Source organism: Hylobates moloch, unplaced genomic scaffold (assembly GCF_009828535.3).
Source record: "Hylobates moloch isolate HMO894 unplaced genomic scaffold, HMol_V3 SCAFFOLD_24, whole genome shotgun sequence".
Classification (NCBI taxonomy): domain Eukaryota; kingdom Metazoa; phylum Chordata; class Mammalia; order Primates; family Hylobatidae; genus Hylobates; species Hylobates moloch.
In genome coordinates this window covers 3883745-3902932 of record NW_026652299.1, presented here as the reverse complement: position 1 = coordinate 3902932, position 19188 = coordinate 3883745, and the positions used below count along the sequence as shown (strand labels likewise).

Here is a 19188-nt window from a genome sequence, read left to right as displayed (position 1 = left end):
TACCTCAGATATTCAACCAGCAGTACGTTTTTTATGCAGTCTCAACCCATATCCCATTTGTTACCTCTGAGAATATTGGTAAGCAGTTATTTTCGCTTTACTCTGTATTTCTTGTGTTTTGGGCACAGGTTATTGTACTACTGTCAAATCGTACTTGCTATTTTTTCTGCAAGTATTTAACAGAAAGCTTAAAATCCCCATAAAACCCCACCTTGGATAAGTGATTGTTAAATATTGTACAAATAAAATGTATGCTATCCCCATTCCATCCCCAAGTTAAATAAAAAAATGAATATGGTATGATTTGCATATGCAGTTTTTCTTTAGCTATGTGTTCTTAAAGAGGGGAGTGGTAACTTTGTAACTTATAGTGAGGCTTACACCTTGACAACTGCAAGAATGAGGACAGTGGTGAGTGAAGGGAGATTTGTTAATTATGGCATTTCCCTCTATTATCATCTAAACAAACAGATTATATTCCCACGAAAGTATGTGTGTGGGTCCTGCCAGTATTTATTAGGAAGCCAGAGGCTTGCTGGCATTGTGTCACACAGTACACACCAATGGATTCTCAGATTTTCTAGGGTAAAGGTGAAGGATGGGGCAGCACTTACGTTATGGTGGTCTGAAAGAAACTGAATTGCTTTCTAAACCAGATGAGGATGAGAATGCGAACCATGATGAAATATGCATGGAAACTACAGAAAGACTGAAGTGTTTCTTAACAGTGTTTTCTGCAAAACGTGATTCATTAGGACATTAACAGGTATTATTATGTTTTCAACATATACAGCATTATGATACAGTAAGTTTGGACCAAACAGGTATTTATTCCCCAGAGCCTTTCACATGCATGAGAATCAGTCATTTTAACAAGAATTCTGTTTCTGGTGGGCCACTTGGAGGGAAAAAAACACAGTGAAATATTCCTCCTTCACCTGCTTTTCAGTCTGATTACCTCAGAGTTCATGCGTTTTTTTGGTTCTATTTTTCCTCCTCTAGTAAATGAAGAAAATAAGCTATATGTATAAGTTTACATTATTCTTGAACCGCTTTTTAAATTAGAGTTTTTCAGATTTGTTTTTATTGATGACAGTTTAAGCAATTTAAGAGACGAAGTTAGCTCAAAATTCTTGCGAACAGATTTTAGCCTTTTTGTATGAGGGAATATGGAAAGGCCATCAACACTGTTCCTCCCCACAGAAATGCCTTGGGAACATAATAGGCATATACTTCATCTGTGTAACTTTTCCTAATGTATTTTTTTAATTTGCTTTATAACGGTTTCATGTTTACCTCAATTGGTACTTAGTCTTAAAATCTGTATACTTGGTTATTGATGGATCTTCTGTAGCTCTTATGTAGCCAATGAGACAGATGAGGGCTGTCAGCTTTTAAGTGACATCTTAAGCTAATAAGAAATTGTAATCCTCAAGTCATTTCATGAGGCTGTTACCTTTTAAGACAAATAATACTTTCCTCAAATAGTTCAGAAAATGTTTAAAAGGAACAATTAGAGCGTCAGTGTAAAATTCTTGCTTCTAGTATATAATAGTGATGTTACCATGTTAAGTATTTGGGTGAAATATCCCCTAAAATGTAGACTATGGCACAGAATCAGTATGCAAGCCTTAGCTTGAATGAGACTGCTGAAAAGTAAATGACAGGGATCTGAATACTTAGAAGGCTTAACTTTTTGCAGGGAAGGAAAGGCTATGTATGCAAAAGAATAGGTTGTAACTACTGAAGAGCTACTTTTATGCTCAGAAATCTTTTATTCCACTTTGTATCCAAGATTTCATTAAAACATTGTTCCTTAGAGCATACTTTAAAAACTATTTGGTAAGGAATCCACTGTCAAACTTCAGGTCTTAATAGCACTGGCTTTGGTGTGAAACTGAGTTGAATTCCAAGCCTGTTGGCCATTCCCAGCATTGCCACTGCTGTGTTAGCTTTCTCATCTGTAAATAACAGTGCCTACATCTCACAGGGCCTCTAATAGTTAAATGGATTGTAAGCTGCACAAGCATAGGGACAGTCTGTCTTTTGTAAACCTCCCATGCACACAATAGGCAATCAAATATTCTTGAACAAATGAAGTCACTAAGTGCTTATTAAATTTCATTTTAAATATATGCCTCTGTTAATTCATGGATCTTGGAACTTACTTACTTAAAAGACAATGCTTTGATTGACATTTCCACATTCCTCATAGGGATTTACTTTTTGATACAAACAGGTTCAGTTAACATTGCCATACACATCTCATTATTTTTGGGAGTGCTTTTCCAGAAATCTCTGGTACAGTCATGTCACTTCATGGTGGGGCTATGTTCTGAGAAATGTGTCTTTGGGTGATTTCATCACTGTATGAACATCAGAGTGTACTTACACAGACCCTGATGGTATGTATATAGCCTGTTACACACTTAGGCTATACAGATAGCCTAGCCTATTACTCTTCGGCTACAGCACTGTACAGAATGTTACTGTAATCATACTATAGGCAACTGTAACGCAATGGTAAACATTTGTATATTTAGACATAGAAAAGGTACAGTAAAAATATGGTATAATCTTATGAGACCACCCTTATATATACAATGTCACTGACCAAAATGCTATGTGGTGCCATGACTGTATTTGTTAAGAAGGCAAATTCCAATCCTTTTGACCTACGGTAGGCTCAACAATCTGTAATTTTAGAAAATCCGGCCGGGCGCGGTGGCTCACGCCTGTAATCCCAGCACTTTGGGAGGCCGAGGCGGGCGGATCACGAGGTCAGGAGATCGAGACCATCCTGGCTAACACAGTGAAACCCCGTCTCTACTAAAAATACAAAAAATTAGCTGGGCGAGGTGGCGGGCGCCTGTAGTCCCAGCTACTCGGGAGGCTGAGGCAGGAGAATGGCGTGAACCCGGGAGGCGGAGCTTGCAGTGAGCCGAGATCGCGCCACTGCACTCCAGCCTTCCAGCCCGAGCGACAGCGAGAGAGACTCTTGTCTCAAAAAAAAAAAAAAAATCCTACAAGGGATTCTGATGTGGATGGTATGAGTACCACATTTTGAGATGTCTAGAAGAAAAATCTTCAAACTCCTTGGCCTTTTTCTTCCATGGAACCATCTTCTGACTAAGCTGGTTAGTCTCCTGAACTAGAAAACCTGGGTCTGGGATAGAATCCAAAATTTGCATGTGGACAGAAAAAAACACTGCAGCAAACCTGCTGTACCAAAGGTTACTTATTATACTTCGGTGCTTACCATTGTTTTTTTACTCCTTTGGTTTAAGGTTTGTAAAGACATCTAGCTGTTAGGTTGAAGTGAGCTCTTCAAAGAGACCATTATATATATGTGTTAAAAAAGCACATGGTCTAGTCCCTAAAACAGTCATATTTTATTCTTCTGAACAGCTACTTACAAAGTAATCTCAATCACTGAAATTATAAATCATGTAACTGTTCATGATTAAAAGGCAAGACACAGCCAAGACAGCAGATGTGCAAGTCTCACATAAATACAAAAATGTTTATAGAATGTTTAGCGTATCACGTTAATGGACAAGTTTTTCGTTCTCTACAGAAGTATGAATGAAATGCCAAAGTTAAAGTCACTGGTTATATTCATAACCAGCTTAGTGAGGATGTTGCCCACTGCCTCACATCTGTAGGACAGTTGGGATATTTCTGTAGAGCATTCATAATTTGAGTATTATCCAAAAGCAGTTTCATCAGCTGGTACTCTCTCTGTGAATTTCCTGAAGTTCTTTCCATGGGCTTTATTAATTCTAATTGCTGCAAGTGTTCAAAAGCCTGAAAGATGAAAGAAATAGTTTAGGTTGAATAGGAGAGGAGAGTGACAACTCTCCTGTTCTCTCCCAGAGAACAGTTAGCGTTTTGGTCAGCTGCAGAACAGAGTACTGGGAAGCAAAATGTAACAACAATCAATAGGATTAAAAAAACTCTCACAACCCCATGAAAACTCGTATTATCAGGTAAAACAGTGTCAGTGCACACTTACTTGTCCATATATTGTTGAATGTAAACATGGCAAACTTTAATTCAATATATGCAATATGGTTTTCTTCCTAGCCTCATATTCTATCATAGCTCCTCCTAGTACTTTAATAAATGAAGTGTTTCCAGTTCTCTGTAAAAACCTAAGAATCAGATAAGACTTTCTGATCAATTCCCTAAGCTACTCAGATTTGCATTTATATTTTGTCTGTCTCTATCTTTGCTTTGCTATGTAAAAAGTTAACAGAACTGTAACAAAGAGGGAGGCAGAAAAAGACCCTTGAGTCAACTAGGCATATTCAGCTGATCCCGTAAGTAAAGGATTCAGCAAGGTGGTATGGACATGGAGGAGAGGGGACAGGTTCCTGTTTCCTCTAAGAAGTCTGACTGAGACTGTCACAATCTTCTTCCATCTTCCCCATCTTAATAGGGCTCTTTCCTGTCTGCTTCCTCTTATCCTTAATATTCACTTATTATATCTTTTCTAACCTTGAGTGTTGTGTTACGTACATTATTAGGTTATGAAAAAAACTGAAACCATTAAATCATGATATACTAACCATTAAATAATGATACACTGAAATAGATTCCTGAGGATTCTATTATATTCTTACAACTCACTGTAAAAAACACCACTGGAACACATTCTCTATGTATCACGTAAATTCTTCTGATAGAGAAACAGCTCAGATACCTTCATATCTGAAAATCAGAAAATACTGGAGGCTGCAGGTGTTACAGCTGAATAGAAATGTGCAGATTTAAAACATTTCTAAATAGCAAAATACTTTATTATTGAAAATTCAGAAATGAGCAGCTACAAATTATTGAAAATTTAAATGCAGGCCGGGCGCAGTGGCTCACACCTGTAATCCCAGCACTTTGGGAGGCCGAGGTGGGTGGATCATGAGGTCAGGACTTCGAGACCAGCCTGACCAACATGGTGAAACCCTGTCTCTACTAAGAATACAAAAATCAGATGGGCATGGTGGTGCACGCCTGTAATCCCAGCTATTCAGGAGGCTGAGGCAGGAGAATCGCTTAACTTGGGAGGCGGAGGTTGCAGTGAGCCAAGATTGCGCCCCCCACTGTACTCTAGCGTAGGCGACAGAGGGAGACTCCATCTCAAAAAAAAATAATAATAAAAATAAATAAATACTTGGGTAACCTTTCCATTTTCACAACTCTCACAAAATAAGACTACCAGGGGAATAAAAAAAACCTCCAGCATTGTAAAATCCTTTTCCTGTTTCTTTGAAGAAATGGCGATGCTCTGTACTCATTTTTGTTGCTACAAGAAATGAAATTCTGATTACTAGGGCCTATAAGGGATGCCAACGGACTTGGCGAATCCACTGTTTTAATGAAAAGTTTCTTTCCTTAAAATCTTCAAGAGCTGCACTGTCCACACTAGGCTACTGAGCACTTCAATGTGTGACTCAATTTTTATTTAAACTTAAAAATGGATATTTAGTTCTACTAGAAAATTCTGAGCATGTTTAAAACAATTTCAAAATGTAAATTTACTTTCTCAGCTATACATTTTATGGAATCTAAACAGCAAGAATTTCCAGTAAATATTTAGGCCACTGAGATGTGCTGTAAGTATAAATGTACACCAAATGTTAAAGACTTAATTCAAAAGAAAGTAAAATACCTTACTGTTCTTCTATAATGATTATAGAATGACACATTTTTGATATGTTGCATTAAATATAATATATAATTAAATTTACACTTTTTATTTTTCTTACAGGTACTAGAGAATCTGAAACTACATTACATGGCTCACATAATCTTTGTAGTGGACAATGGTAATCTACATGAAGTCCTGAAGCTGTAAAACTCATGACTCAGCCCCCAAATAACACTTTCTCTGTATGCCCTCACAGGCCAGTGACATTTTGTCTTTTAAGTTTCTTAATGGCTCTAATTTTCATTTTTTTCTCCTTTTATTGCTGAGATTATAAAAGCCAATCCTTGTGTTGGAAAGGGAAAGGTTGTATCACACACTACACTGAATAGTTGTTTTCGGGATGCAGTTGCTCCGAAGAGACAGCAGAGGGCAGTATACCTCCACAAACTAAAACAACTGGTCGCTCCTTCAGATTTTTCCAATATTTCATTTTTAGATAATCTTGTTTTGAAAAAAATCTCTATAATAATGTTTAAAAATGAAAGTGCAATTTTAATACATAATCAAATTGGATGTAAAAATATACTTGTCTGTAGAAAAATAACAGCAAACTAAATCTTACCTTCATGACAACAGGTTTTTCAAAATTATAAACAGAATGCGCTTTCCTTTGAACAAACTTCTGAAACTCTAAGTAGAAAGCAATGACAACATTATACCTTCAAATAAGCAGTGGGGAAGAGTCAGAAAAAAGCTACTTAAGTCTCATCTCACCATTATAGACCATTTGAAAATTAAATGGCTCTTCCTCATAGATGTCATTTAAATGTTTCATTGCTATTATAAGACAGATTTCCAAGACTGACAGACCTACAGTGAAAGGGAAAAAAACTATCAGTTTAATGACACATAAGACTGAAATAACTGTTCTCCAAAGAATACAATATAGTGAAAGATCTATGGTTTTGAGGGGTGAAGAAGGTCAAGATTCTTCTAGATTTCAATGTGTTTCAATCACTGCTATCTATATAAATTTAAGTTACTTAACCTCCCTGAGCTTAGTTTTTTTCATATCTGCAAAATAAGGATATTTTTAAATTTTTAGAAATGTCACAAAGATTAGCAAAATATTATCAGGCACTCACCATATGGCCCACAGTAAACAAAATAAACTTCAATTGTTATGTGACTTAAATCACATAGGGCCTTTGGGTAGGATCTAGAGACTTCCTAAACTCCTGGAAATCATATCCAAATTTGTGTATTCCTTTTTTCCCCGGAGAGGAAAAGGTTCATTACATTTGCAAAAGGAAATAACGAACCCAAAATGGCTGAAACCCAGCGAATGCTCTTCAGTAGCTCTTGATACAATGATAACATCAGCAACACAGTCTTACCTGGATTTCCAATGTGGCAAAAGAGGCGGAGCGTCAATTTTTTTTTCACTTTATATGGGAGCGATAGTACCTTTAAAAGGACTAAGTTAAAGGCGGATACGAAAGTATTTTATAAAGCATTATGCCCATGTTAATTGTAATTTTAAAAACATTCCATTATCTAAATTCAAAGTTTTAAAAACCACAATTTAAAAAATAAGGCTGCGTTCTCACCATGTACAATATTTGCTTTCGAGTCCATGCTACACAGTTGGCTTGCTTCCATTAGGTCTACGGCAGTCATAAATGGGTGTGATGCTGTTACTCGATTTAAAGCAAGCATCTGGGGAAAGGTGGATCAGAAAAACAATTACGTATTTACACGGGCATTTTGGAGATACTGTGCAAAACTTCTGAATTTGTATAGTTAATTCTTAAGGGAGAGTAAATATTAATGCTTAGGAAGGCATTCTCAAATTCAGTTCTATTAAAATACAGTATTTCAATTTGTGTGTCACATAACTGCAGATGTAAAGCATAAAAAAAGTTCTTGCTGCTCTCTCTAACCCATCCCACTTGCATAATTTGTTTACTTAATGCTCGGAAGAACAATGTTTAAAGAGGAGTAGGTCAAGGAGAAGAAACTGAAAATAATTAAGAATACTTACTAATAAAAGCCCCAAACACAAGCCCAAAAGGCAGATCTATGCCTTACTTGTTAACTTTTTCACCACCCAATCATCCAGCCAGGTTAGTATTAATTTAGACAGAAGTTAGCTGTTTTATGTTCAATTGTACAAAAAAGAAAAAAAATAGCACATTTATACTCAGGAATAACTCTCCTTGAAAACACAGTCTCCTTCTCTTGTGCTGCTTCTCTGTTCAAAAATGAACAGAGGTCCTGGACCAGACTTGCTACTCAAGTATTTGAAGATTTCCTTTCTTCTTTCTTTATTTGTATTTTTCATGAAAGTTAAATTTGGTCATTTAGGGTTAGAAGATTTAGCAGATAAAAATGCATGACCTCTGGTTAAGTTTCAATTTCAAATAAACAATAAATACTTTCTTAGTAGTATGTGCCATGCGATATTTGGGATAGAATTATCCAAGAAACTCTCCTCCACCTTAACCAGGGCGAGGGCGCGACTGATTAGCTGGGCAGAGAGTTTGGCAATCCTTGTCCTTCATTCTCCTACTGGTTGGGACCTAGATTGCCAGTGCTCCCTCCCTTTCTCTCTCCTTTCCTTTTTCCTTTAATTATGAATTTTTTTAATTTTTATTTTTTAACTTCATTTTTCCATAAGTTATTGTGGTATGGGTGGTATTTGGTTACATGAGTAAGTTCTTTAGTGGTTATTTGTGAGACTTTGGTGCATGCATCACTCGAGCAGTATACACTGCATCATATTTGTAGTCTTTTATCCCTCGCCCCGCTGAAAAACAATGTGGAGATTCCTTAAAGAACTAAAAGTAGAACTACCATTTGATACAGCAATCACACTACAGGGCATCTACCCAGAGGAAAAGAAGTCATTATTTGAAAAAGATGCTTGCATGTGCATGTTTATAGCAGTACAACTCACAATTGCAAAATCGTAGAACCAACCCAAATGCCCATCAATCAATGACTGGATAAAGAAACTGTGGTATATATATACTATGGAATACTACACAGTCATAAAAAGGAATGAACTAACAGCATTTGCAATGACCTGGATGAGACTGGAGACTATTATTCTAAGTGAAGTAACTCAGGAATGGAAAACCAAACATCATATGCTCTCACTGATATGATATGTTGGAGCTAAGCTATGAGGACACAAAGGCATAAGAAATTGTTTTTAACATATACAAAGGCAACAGACAATAATAAATATCCATGACTACTTTCCCTGCTTAAGAAATATGATTTTAGAGTTGAAGCCCATCTCCTCTGGATTGGACTCTACTCTTCCCCACATAAAACAACCAAGTATGTCTATACTATTAGGTTGGTACAAAAGTAATCGCCATTTTGGGCACTGAAAGTAATGGTAACTTTTGCACCAACCTAATACCGTATACTTCTACTACATATACATGTATTATACAACAGAGTAATTTTCAACTTTTATATAAATATATTGTATCTTCACAACTCTCTTCACTGTGAGGTTTTACCCATACTGAGGCAGTATCAATTCTGGTTTATTCATTTTTTCGTTATATTTCTTTGTAAATATCCACAATTATTCATTTCCTAATTTCCTATTGACAGACATACGTCATTTCTTTTTTTTTTTCCCAATTATAAACAAGACTGCAATACACAACCTTGGACATGTCTTCCTGTGCATTAGGTAACTAGAGTTTCTCTAATTAGTATAAATATGTTTCTCTAGTTACCTAATTTGCTAAATTGCTCTCCAAAGCACTTACACATATTTATGTTGGCAGCAGCAATAAATATTAATAGTCACAGTCATGATACCGTCAAGCATAATCTTTAACACCCACTAGATTGGCAAGAAAAAAAAAGTTTAACTGTAGTATTTCTCTGGTTACTGGAGAGGCCGAAAATCTGTAATCTATAATGAGCTTCCACAGTAAGACAATGACAACAAATAATGGGATGAGCTAAGAATATGAGTAAGCAGCCCTCAAAGTAGAATCCCATATGACAAAAAACAAGCCATTATTTAATTCATTACCATGAATTAAAAATGTAATAGAAAAATGGCAGAACAATGGCCGTTAATATTGGCAATACTGCGGCAGAGATATTTTCCCAGATGGAGATGTGTGTGTGTATATACACACACACACACACACACACACACACACACACACACACCCCTCCTCTAAAAATTACTAGTCCCCAAATTCCTTCATGATAGAGACAGCTGTTGCTGAAAATGGCAGTATGCTTTTGACAATAGAGGGAAAGTAAATAGGGATAAAAAGACTTAAATTTCCTCAGCAAAAATAGCAATGAGGAAAGAAAACTTGTATATAAACATGGGTGAACCATACAGCCAAGTAGGACACAAACTTGAAGCCAGAGAGCTTTGGATTAAGTCCTGGCTTTGTTATCTACTAGTAGTGTGACCTTCGGCAAGTTATTTAGCTTTAAGGAGCCTCAATTTCTTTCGGGGTAAGAATAAAAAATAAGATTATTCCAATGGCCAGACATAATATAGGTACTACTAGTATCGACAGTACTTGGCTCATATGCTAGTCCATAAATGGTAGCTACTGTCATTATTATTCTATTATTATTATTTAAAATGACCTTTCTATGAAACCAAAACTATCTTGTCTTTCAAAGGTATTTGCCATAATTTTCTAGAAATAATAGACTAAAACCAAATACTCTTAGTGAAGAAAGTTAATTTTCAGAACAATTAAGTACTTATTGTTTGATATCGGTATTATGTAAGCTTAAGATATAATTACTTGGCAAAACATCATAACCAAGTAGGATTTATTCCAGGTATATAAGGCTGGTTCAACACTCAAAAAATAATGTAATCAAATATATCAACAGGTTAAAGAGAAATATGATCATGCAAAACGATCGAGAATAAGCATTTGACAAAATCCAACACCCACTTATAAGAAACTCTCAGCAAGTTACAAACAGATGAGGATTACCTCAACCTGATAATGAACGTGTATAAAAAACCTATAGCTAATATCATACTTAATGGTAAAAGTTTGAATCCTTTCTTCCTAAGACTGGGAACAAGAAAGGATGTCCACTCTCACTGCTCTAATTCAACATAACACTGGAAATTCTAGTCATTGCAAAAAAGCAAGAAAAGAAATAAAAGGCATACAGATTGGAAAGAAAAAAAAACTGTCACTATTTGTGAAAAATGTAATAGTCTACATCAAAAGTCCCAAGGAATCTATTAAAAAACCTCTTAGAATAAGTGAGTTCAGCAAAGACTATAAGTCAATCACATTTCTATATATTAATGTGTAGATATGTAATCAATCACATATTCTATATGTAATGAATATGTGGGAAATGAATATGTGGGAAACCAAAACTTCAAAACACCATTTACAGTTGTTCTAACAAATTAAATATTGGTATACACATTAAATAAGTACATCATCTGTGTAGTAAGAGCTATAAAATGCTGATGAAAGTAATCAAACAAGAAATCAAATAAAAGGAGATATGAACCCTATTCAGAGACTGGAACACTCGATGTAGTGTTACAGCGCATGTCGATTCTCCCAAAGTTTACCTACAGGTTTAATCAATTCCCATAAAAAATTATCTAATGAAAGATAGAAAATGATAAAAGTAGGCTGGGCACAATGGTTGATGCTTGTAATGTCGGCACTTAGGGAGGCAGAGGTGGGAGGATGGCTTAAGGCCAGGAGTTCACAACCAGTCTGGGCAACAAAGTGAGACCCCGTCACTATTAAAAACAAAAACAAAAAAAAAGCAACAAGCAATAAAACAAAACTAATACAAACCAATAGCATGTGTAATGACCGCAGGTTTTTGCTGATATTGAAATGCTTCTGTAGTACTTCTTGCACACTTCTATCTTCTGAGAGATACTAAAGGGGGAAAAAAGCCAAAATTGAGGAAAGATGTAGTTTAAAACCTAAATATAATCCTGTGCCTTACTGGTTGGTGTACCTTACTAACTCTACCTAATATTAATTCATTATTAAATAGATGTTGGTCTTATTTGTAGAACACTAAAACCAAAACAAAGTTTCCAGTATACTGATTTTCTTATCCTGTTCTTTATGTTAATTCAATAAACACAATGATTAAACAATCCTTGCTAACCCCAAATTCGTACTTGAATAAGGGAAACTACTACATAGTCATACTAGTGAAATGAACAAAATGCAGCACAAAAACAGAAGTGCATGAGTTACTGTACCTAGGGAAACAAGGTAAAGCATTACAAAGAATGCTTAAACTGGATGAGACAGATTTAAAAAAGAAGGAAGAGCATTCCAGTTACAGGGAACAGCATGAGTAGCAGGAAATTATCACACATTGGCAGAAAATGAGTAGTCACGTACTGGAGTTTCAGTTACTGGCAAAGTGAATGTACAAAAAGAAAAGGCAGAAAAATCTAATTGGAGGTAGCTGTCCAGACAAGAGGTAAAGTGGGTTGGAATCATCTGAGTGTTATGAAGACAAAAGAGAATTAAGACATTTATAGGAGATATATCTGGTAGAGAATTAACTGGTAGCAGAAGAGAAGGAAGGGTTTGAAAGGTAGAAGATAAAAACCAAAGATGATCTATGGGAAACAAAATGGCCTGTGAAAAGTGAAATGTGGTCAAAAAATGAATCTTGGATTATTAATATTTAAGTAGTAGGTGGGAAAAGAGAAAAACTAAGAAATTAAGAAAGATACCAAAGACTGGAAGAGAATCTAAGACGGAGCAGACATCTAGAAAACAAGGGAAGAAAGTTTTAAGAGAGAAGTGAGGTTCAACAATATAAACTACTTTGTAAAATTAAGATATATTTGAGAAGAGGCTAATGGGCTTTAGAAATTCAAAGATCACCAGGGCCCTTTGAGAAAGTACCATTTAAAGAGGCAAGTGACTGCAGTAATTAGGGTTGAATGGAAAGTGAGGACACTGGCAGGAAGAAACAATTAGATGAAAAAAGAGTAAATTTAGAGGTAGCAGAGCCAAGAAAGGCCTGGAAAAAATTGACATAATTTTTCAAAAATCATCTGCATGGAATAAGGATTCTTTTTCAAAAAAAAAAAAAAAAAAAAAAGCCCAGAAAACTAAGCATTTCTGTATTTTCTAGAGCTGTAATTATATGTCTTTACTTTGTCCACTCTAAGAAGACCAGATTCAGAAGTTCTAGTCTACTGGAATAAAATTTTGTACTCTCAGGAAATACATTATCTTATAGTTCCCACTCCCTTGCTATTGTTTCTAGTGTTCTCTTTGTATTTTAAAGGACTTCTGGTTACTATATAAATCTTTTTCTATCACAAACACGATAGAATATCCTTGGAAGTACACAGGGTGAACATTAAAAAAAAACAAAGTAATACCTTTTGGAAATTAAAAAAAAAATTTGTTTAGCTTTTCTACAGTTTTAAAATTGCAATATGGAAGATACGTGGCTAATTATCGCAGGCAAACTATAGTCTTGGCTTCTGTAATCTGTAACTTGTAAAAGTTGATGTGGTAAAATCGGAGCACTCAGGAAAACTAAAGAAAATCACTTGGGACAAAATTGAAGAAATTTTCTCTGCAAGAATCAATTATTTTTAAAACCTGTATTTGCCTCTCTTTGACATGATGCTTCAAAGGTTAATCTTCTATACTCCACCTTCCTACTTTATCTCTTTTAGTGGTTTGACTCCAATTCCCCCTCTTTCTAAAAGCTATCACCTTCTTGCTTCTATAATTACTTATTCTGCTTTTTAAAATGCCTACCTTATCTACATGAGCCATTTAAACAAAAAAAATAGTCTAACCTTGTTCATTATATTTTTAATTCCATCTTGATTCAAACACTATACCCTATTTGAGGATAAGGCTATTATCAACAGCCACATAAGCTACAGTACTTTGGGAGATTTCATTTGAGGAGAATAAGGTATGATTCTTTTAAATGTTCTTTTTAAAGGATCCCTCTTATACTGCCATGCTAAGATAGAGTCTACTCTGCTTATTTGACTCATTTGAAGTAGGGCTAAAACAAACCTTCAAATTAGGCAGGATACTAAGGTTCAATCTTATCCTGAAGATATTTCTTGGATGAGGTTCCATGTGTGACCTGTTATCTGTATCACTGCTATTGGCTTAATCTTGCCATTAAAAATAACTTCCTGGATAATCAGCACTAAGAGAAAGAATAGCTCCCTTAATGCAGCTACCACCCTACTCCACAAGGCAGGGACTCTGACCATGGTGCTGACAGATTTTTCAAGTGAAGCTCATTTTATTAACATACCAAAGAGAGGCGCAAGATGATTAGGATAGGGGAAGAAAATATTAGAACTCAGAGACACAAACACCAGTGATGCTGGTTCTACTTAATGAAACTGACTATTAACGACTGTCAAAATGATGACAAGATAGTGCTCACATTCAGGGGATTTAAGGTCTGCAACAAAAGTCCAGAAAGTAGATTAGTTACGCTACTAACACATGGTTACCATTTTCTAAGTCATGCAGTTATACTTCTTCACCAGTAACTCCCAGCATCCTCTTTATTTATAGACTCAATTTGAGATGCTCAGAATGCAACACAGTTGGGAAGGAAAGTGGATGAAAAATGGCACAGTGTAACCTGGACCATGTAGTTACCTTTGGAAGATTAAATGTGAGCAGATATGGAAACAAAAAAACCCATGGAAAGTACAGACATTTAAATACTATGAAAGACTACATTTGAATCTCTGTAACAGTCAGAAAAACATACTGGTGGAATAAGACAATCAGTTCAGGAGGTGCAGAAGATGAAAGTCTGTGAGGCACTGAAAAGTAGATCTAAAAGCTGAAGATCCAGAAGTCTGGTCCACACCAGACCCCAGTAAAAGGGGACAATGGGGGAGTACCAACTACAAAGAATGTGCTCCTATAGATGAAATCCTGTAATTAGAAACAGTATCAAAGACACTTGCCTCAGGTAATTGAAATATCAGTCTCAGGAAAGACTGAGTGGAAGGGAGGATCCATACCTAATTATATCAAGGTATAATATCTGAATTTTAAAGATAATGTCAGCTATTAAGAATAAGAACAGGGAATTATCAATCATAACAATGGGAAAAAAGTAATATAAAAATATGTAGGCTTTGAGTCCTTTATGTAAAAACAACATATTTAGCATGCATGTAAACTCTGCAATGTTGTAGACCAAGTAATTATTCCATAGTAGACGAAAGGAGAATTGATATAGTCTTAAGGGAAACTTACACTGTTTATCATGTATTCTTTTGCACTGATTACATTTTGTTCAATAAACTTTTATGATATTTAAAAAAAATGAAATGTGTCAAAATAGTGCTTACATGAGCAGACTATTTTATAATCAAAACAATAATCATTTAAAGAACAAACTAAATGCAAAACGCTTCCAATTTAGTATTAGTATTTAAAAATTCGTGGTAAAAATAAAATCTACCACTACTGCTTTAAAATAAAACAATCTTTTTTATAGAGGCAGTGAATACAGACTGTGTAATTCTAGTCAAAGATCTAATTATCCTTACTGGTATTTTAACATTATAAATCAGTTTTTCCCAATTCTGTCAGAGCCAGGGACTCTATATTATTTTCCACTCTCACGGGGCCAATATTTTTTGAGATTCTAGCATAAGGGACTTATTCATTAACGATGTTTTTCAATTATGTTATTAAATACACACACACATGCATACTTTCTCCTTTCTCTTTGCCAACTGAAACTTTTTGACAGCATAAGATTAAAATGCTAGTGTGTTGAGAATATTTTAAGCACAGGTAAATTTATAGTCTCAAAGGTGTGGCAAATCGTTAAAACAACATATGAACCTGCCTTTGTATCTAAGACTCTCAGGTCTCCAGGGACTGTGAGATGTGATCACCTATTAGATAATATAACCAGAGGTGCCACAGTCTGTATGGCCTCTTAAGGCCCAAAAAATAAAAGCTGAAGTTGCTAATGAAAACTGGAAGAAAAAAAAATCCACACAGAATAGGTATGAATCACTAACATTTAGTTATCATTATTTACTATTTATTATTATTGCTAAATATGTAAAATATATAAAATAAAATTATCTAAAATATAAACCACATATAGATAAAACTAAAGCCTCATTAAAGTTTACTTCAAACTAATAACATAAATCTTAAAGCTTAACTGTGATGTTCTTTTGAGATAGAATTTAAGAGATATGACATTTCAACTGTCTCTTATAAGAAGAAAATTTTTAAAAAGTATATAATTTGTATTCCTGCAGCGTTATCCCTCAGCAATATTAGAAACTTTGTGTTAATTTACTAATTTCTAAAATTTGTGTTTTAACTGCTTTAAATAATATAGAAAGGAACATTTAGCTTTATTGCCTTTAAGTTACCTGAACATTTTCATTCCACTTCTCAGCAAAAACCTTGTCTGGAAACTCTGCAGGTAGAGATAACTGTTCTTTAAATATTTTAACATACTGTGGAAAACCAAATGAATTCATTAAGTGTATCTGCCGGTGAGAAAATCTTGACTTCACTCTTTTTTCTAAGAGTTCCAAAATATCCTTAAAAACAAACAGAAATCTCTATAAAGAAGATGAATGTTTTAAAAAAAACAAAAACACTGTTATCAATGTTAGAGGTATAAGTAAACTATCACCTATAATTAGTAATGTTTAGTCTACAATACATAATTAAACATTTAAACCATTTTATGCAAACTAAATAATCCACCTCCAGGCATCTGCTGGCTTGGTGATGTCACGCCTTTTTCCTACCATGTTACTCTCAGCTAATCTAACATTCCAAGACCCAACATGACCGTTTAAAAAAACTGACAATATTGAATAGCTATATGTCACAGTAACACCAAGAGTGTCAATAAGGAATTCTGTACATTCTATGAAGAACGGAGATTAAAAAATTAATAGCATGATAGGCGCAGGAACCAACTTTAGGAGACAAAAGTGGCAAAAATGCAACATGGCATTCGTAAGTTATCTTCCGGCTTTTTTTTTTTTTTTTTTTATGTAATGCTTTTAGACTCTATTTGTATTTGTGCTATTTTTCCTTAAAAAGAAATTAGGAATCAAGTTTACTGTCAAAGAACACTAGAAACCAAAGGATAACTAATATGTACTGCTTGTAAGGACATACGAAGTGTTCTTAAATGAATAAAATACTTCCACAAAACTGATAGGCATTCAAACTATCCAAGACATCAAAAGCACAATAGGTAAGTTGTCTTCCTAAGTCACATATATTGCAGGAATTGTCACTCCTAAATCTCTTTTTAATAATGAACTTCAGCAATTTTTCAAAATATATTATAGTACATAGCATAATATATAATATATATAAAATTTATATTATATATGTATATATACATCTATATATATACAGTATAGTATAATATATATTATATTACTTAAGTTATATTCCAAGGTATACAACCAAGACAAATGAAACCAGATAACCACAAAAAAAGTGTATGTGAATGTTTGCAGCAGTATCATTTTTAATAGCTTAAGAAATATAAACAACCCAAATGTCCATCAACTGATGAATGGATAAACAAAGTGTGGTATATCTATACAACAGAATATTATTTGGCAATAAAAAGGAATAAAGGGCTGATATATGCTGTAACACAGATCAACTCTGAAAACATGTTAAAGAAGCCAGTCACACAAAACTATATGTTGTATGATTCAAAAATTACTATACAGTCAGAAAGTGGATTAGTAGATTAGTGGTTGCATAGGGCTGGGGAGGGAACAGGGGATTTGGGGTGATCACTAAAAGGTATGTGGCTCTTACACTGTGGTGATAAATGCACAACTCTATGAATAAACAAAAACCTTGTTAATTGTATAATTTAAATGAGTGAATTGTATGGTATAAATTACATCTCAATAAAGCTGTTTTAAAAAGCCCCCAACCCCAAATATGAACAGTGACATATTTGATGACTTTAAGGAATTACAGCTAATATAACAATTATATTAGGGAAATATATTTTTAAAGAGCTCTTACCTCCTAAAAATAGATTCTAAAATACTTACTGATAAAATGATATAATACCTAGTTTTTGCCTCAAAATAATACAGGAATGAAAGGAGACGCTGAGGATAAATAAAATTAGTCTGTAGTAATTGAATCTTGGCAATGAGTGGAGAAGGGAATTCAGGGCTCATTATTTATTCTTTCCCATGTATATTGTTGAAATGTTACAAAGTTTTTTAAAAGGGGAGTAGTTTAAGCCCAGAAGTATACATTTCCACATCTAGCCAGATGACTCTCATAATACCTACGTGAAGAAATCATGATATAGAGGAAAGAATTCAAGTGATCAAAATGGCATCATGCTTAGTTTGGGAGGGAGGATAGGAAAGACTAATAGCCTGAGGTAGGAGGTGGGAGGGTGAATAAAAAATTTTGAATGTTTTTATGAGGTCAAAGAAAAGTATAGTGCCAGCATGAGAATTAAAAGACAAGAAAGGTTATATTCAGAGATTCAGATATTGCACATTTATTTTCTATTAAGAAAGAGTTCTAGGTCACCCATATAGGTAGACAGTGGAAGTAATAATCTATACAAGCAACAATTCACACCCTAAATTTGGGAATGAAAAGAGATGGAAGTAAATACTGTCTTTGTAGTAGGCAGTAATGACAGAAGTTGGCAATGTGGGCATAAAGGAACTAGTAAAAACAAAACAAAACCAAAAAACAAAAATGGAATTACTTCCAATGGGGAAGAAGATGCTTGCTGGCAAAGTCACTACTCCCTCTATCCTTTTGTTCTCTCCCTATAAACATGGATACACAGATAAAATTATACTTGAGGCCAGGCGCAGTGGCTCACGCCTGTAATCCCAGCACTTTGGGAGGCCAAGGGGGGCAGATCACGAGGTCAGGAGTTCGAGAGCAGCCTGGACAACATGGTGAAACCCCATTTCTACTAAACATACAAAAATTAGCCAGGCATGGTGGTGTGTGGCTGTAATCCCAGCTACTCGGGAGGCTAAGGCAGGAGAATTGCTTGAACCCGGAAGGTGGAAGTTGCAGTGAGCTGAGATTATGCCATTGTACTCCAGCCTGGGTGACAAAGCAAGACTCCATCTCAAAAAAAAAAAAAAAAAAGAAAAAAAATTACACTTGAAAGAACTACACAGTTGGAGAATTATATATATACAATAAAAAAGAACATCTGATAACACTGCTAAGAAGTTACTGGCATTTTATTTGGTCTGTCATTGGGTCAACAACACTCACCACAGCCACTTCCACCCAAAGGAAGTTGTTTTTTTTTTTTTTTTTTTTTTGGCAACAAGGAGGGTGCTTCTTTGATCCTTGTCATAGCCTGCTGCTTTTGGCAAGGAGTAATAAAGATATGTGGAGCACCAACCAGTGATGTATGAGGGGTGTTTATACTAAAGCCATGTATCATAAGCTCTAGACCACAGGGAAGGAGGGGCAAATGACAGTCAC

General features: G+C 35.0%; 1 protein-coding gene across 1 annotated transcript in view; it reads right to left on the bottom strand.

Annotated features, from left to right (window-relative positions):
• Positions 1-3509: 3509 nt before the first annotated feature.
• The window catches only part of ORC4 (origin recognition complex subunit 4), an 82727-nt gene continuing 67048 nt past the window's right edge, over positions 3510-19188 (bottom strand). The window contains exons 9-14 of the mRNA XM_032145674.2: positions 16086-16259; positions 11497-11583; positions 7258-7366; positions 6422-6517; positions 6270-6337; positions 3510-3807 (exon numbers count right to left, since the gene is read on the bottom strand). Of these exons, the coding sequence (XP_032001565.1) occupies positions 3619-3807; positions 6270-6337; positions 6422-6517; positions 7258-7366; positions 11497-11583; positions 16086-16259 (723 nt within the window). The 3' untranslated portion in view covers positions 3510-3618. The remainder of the gene's footprint in view (positions 3808-6269; positions 6338-6421; positions 6518-7257; positions 7367-11496; positions 11584-16085; positions 16260-19188) is intronic.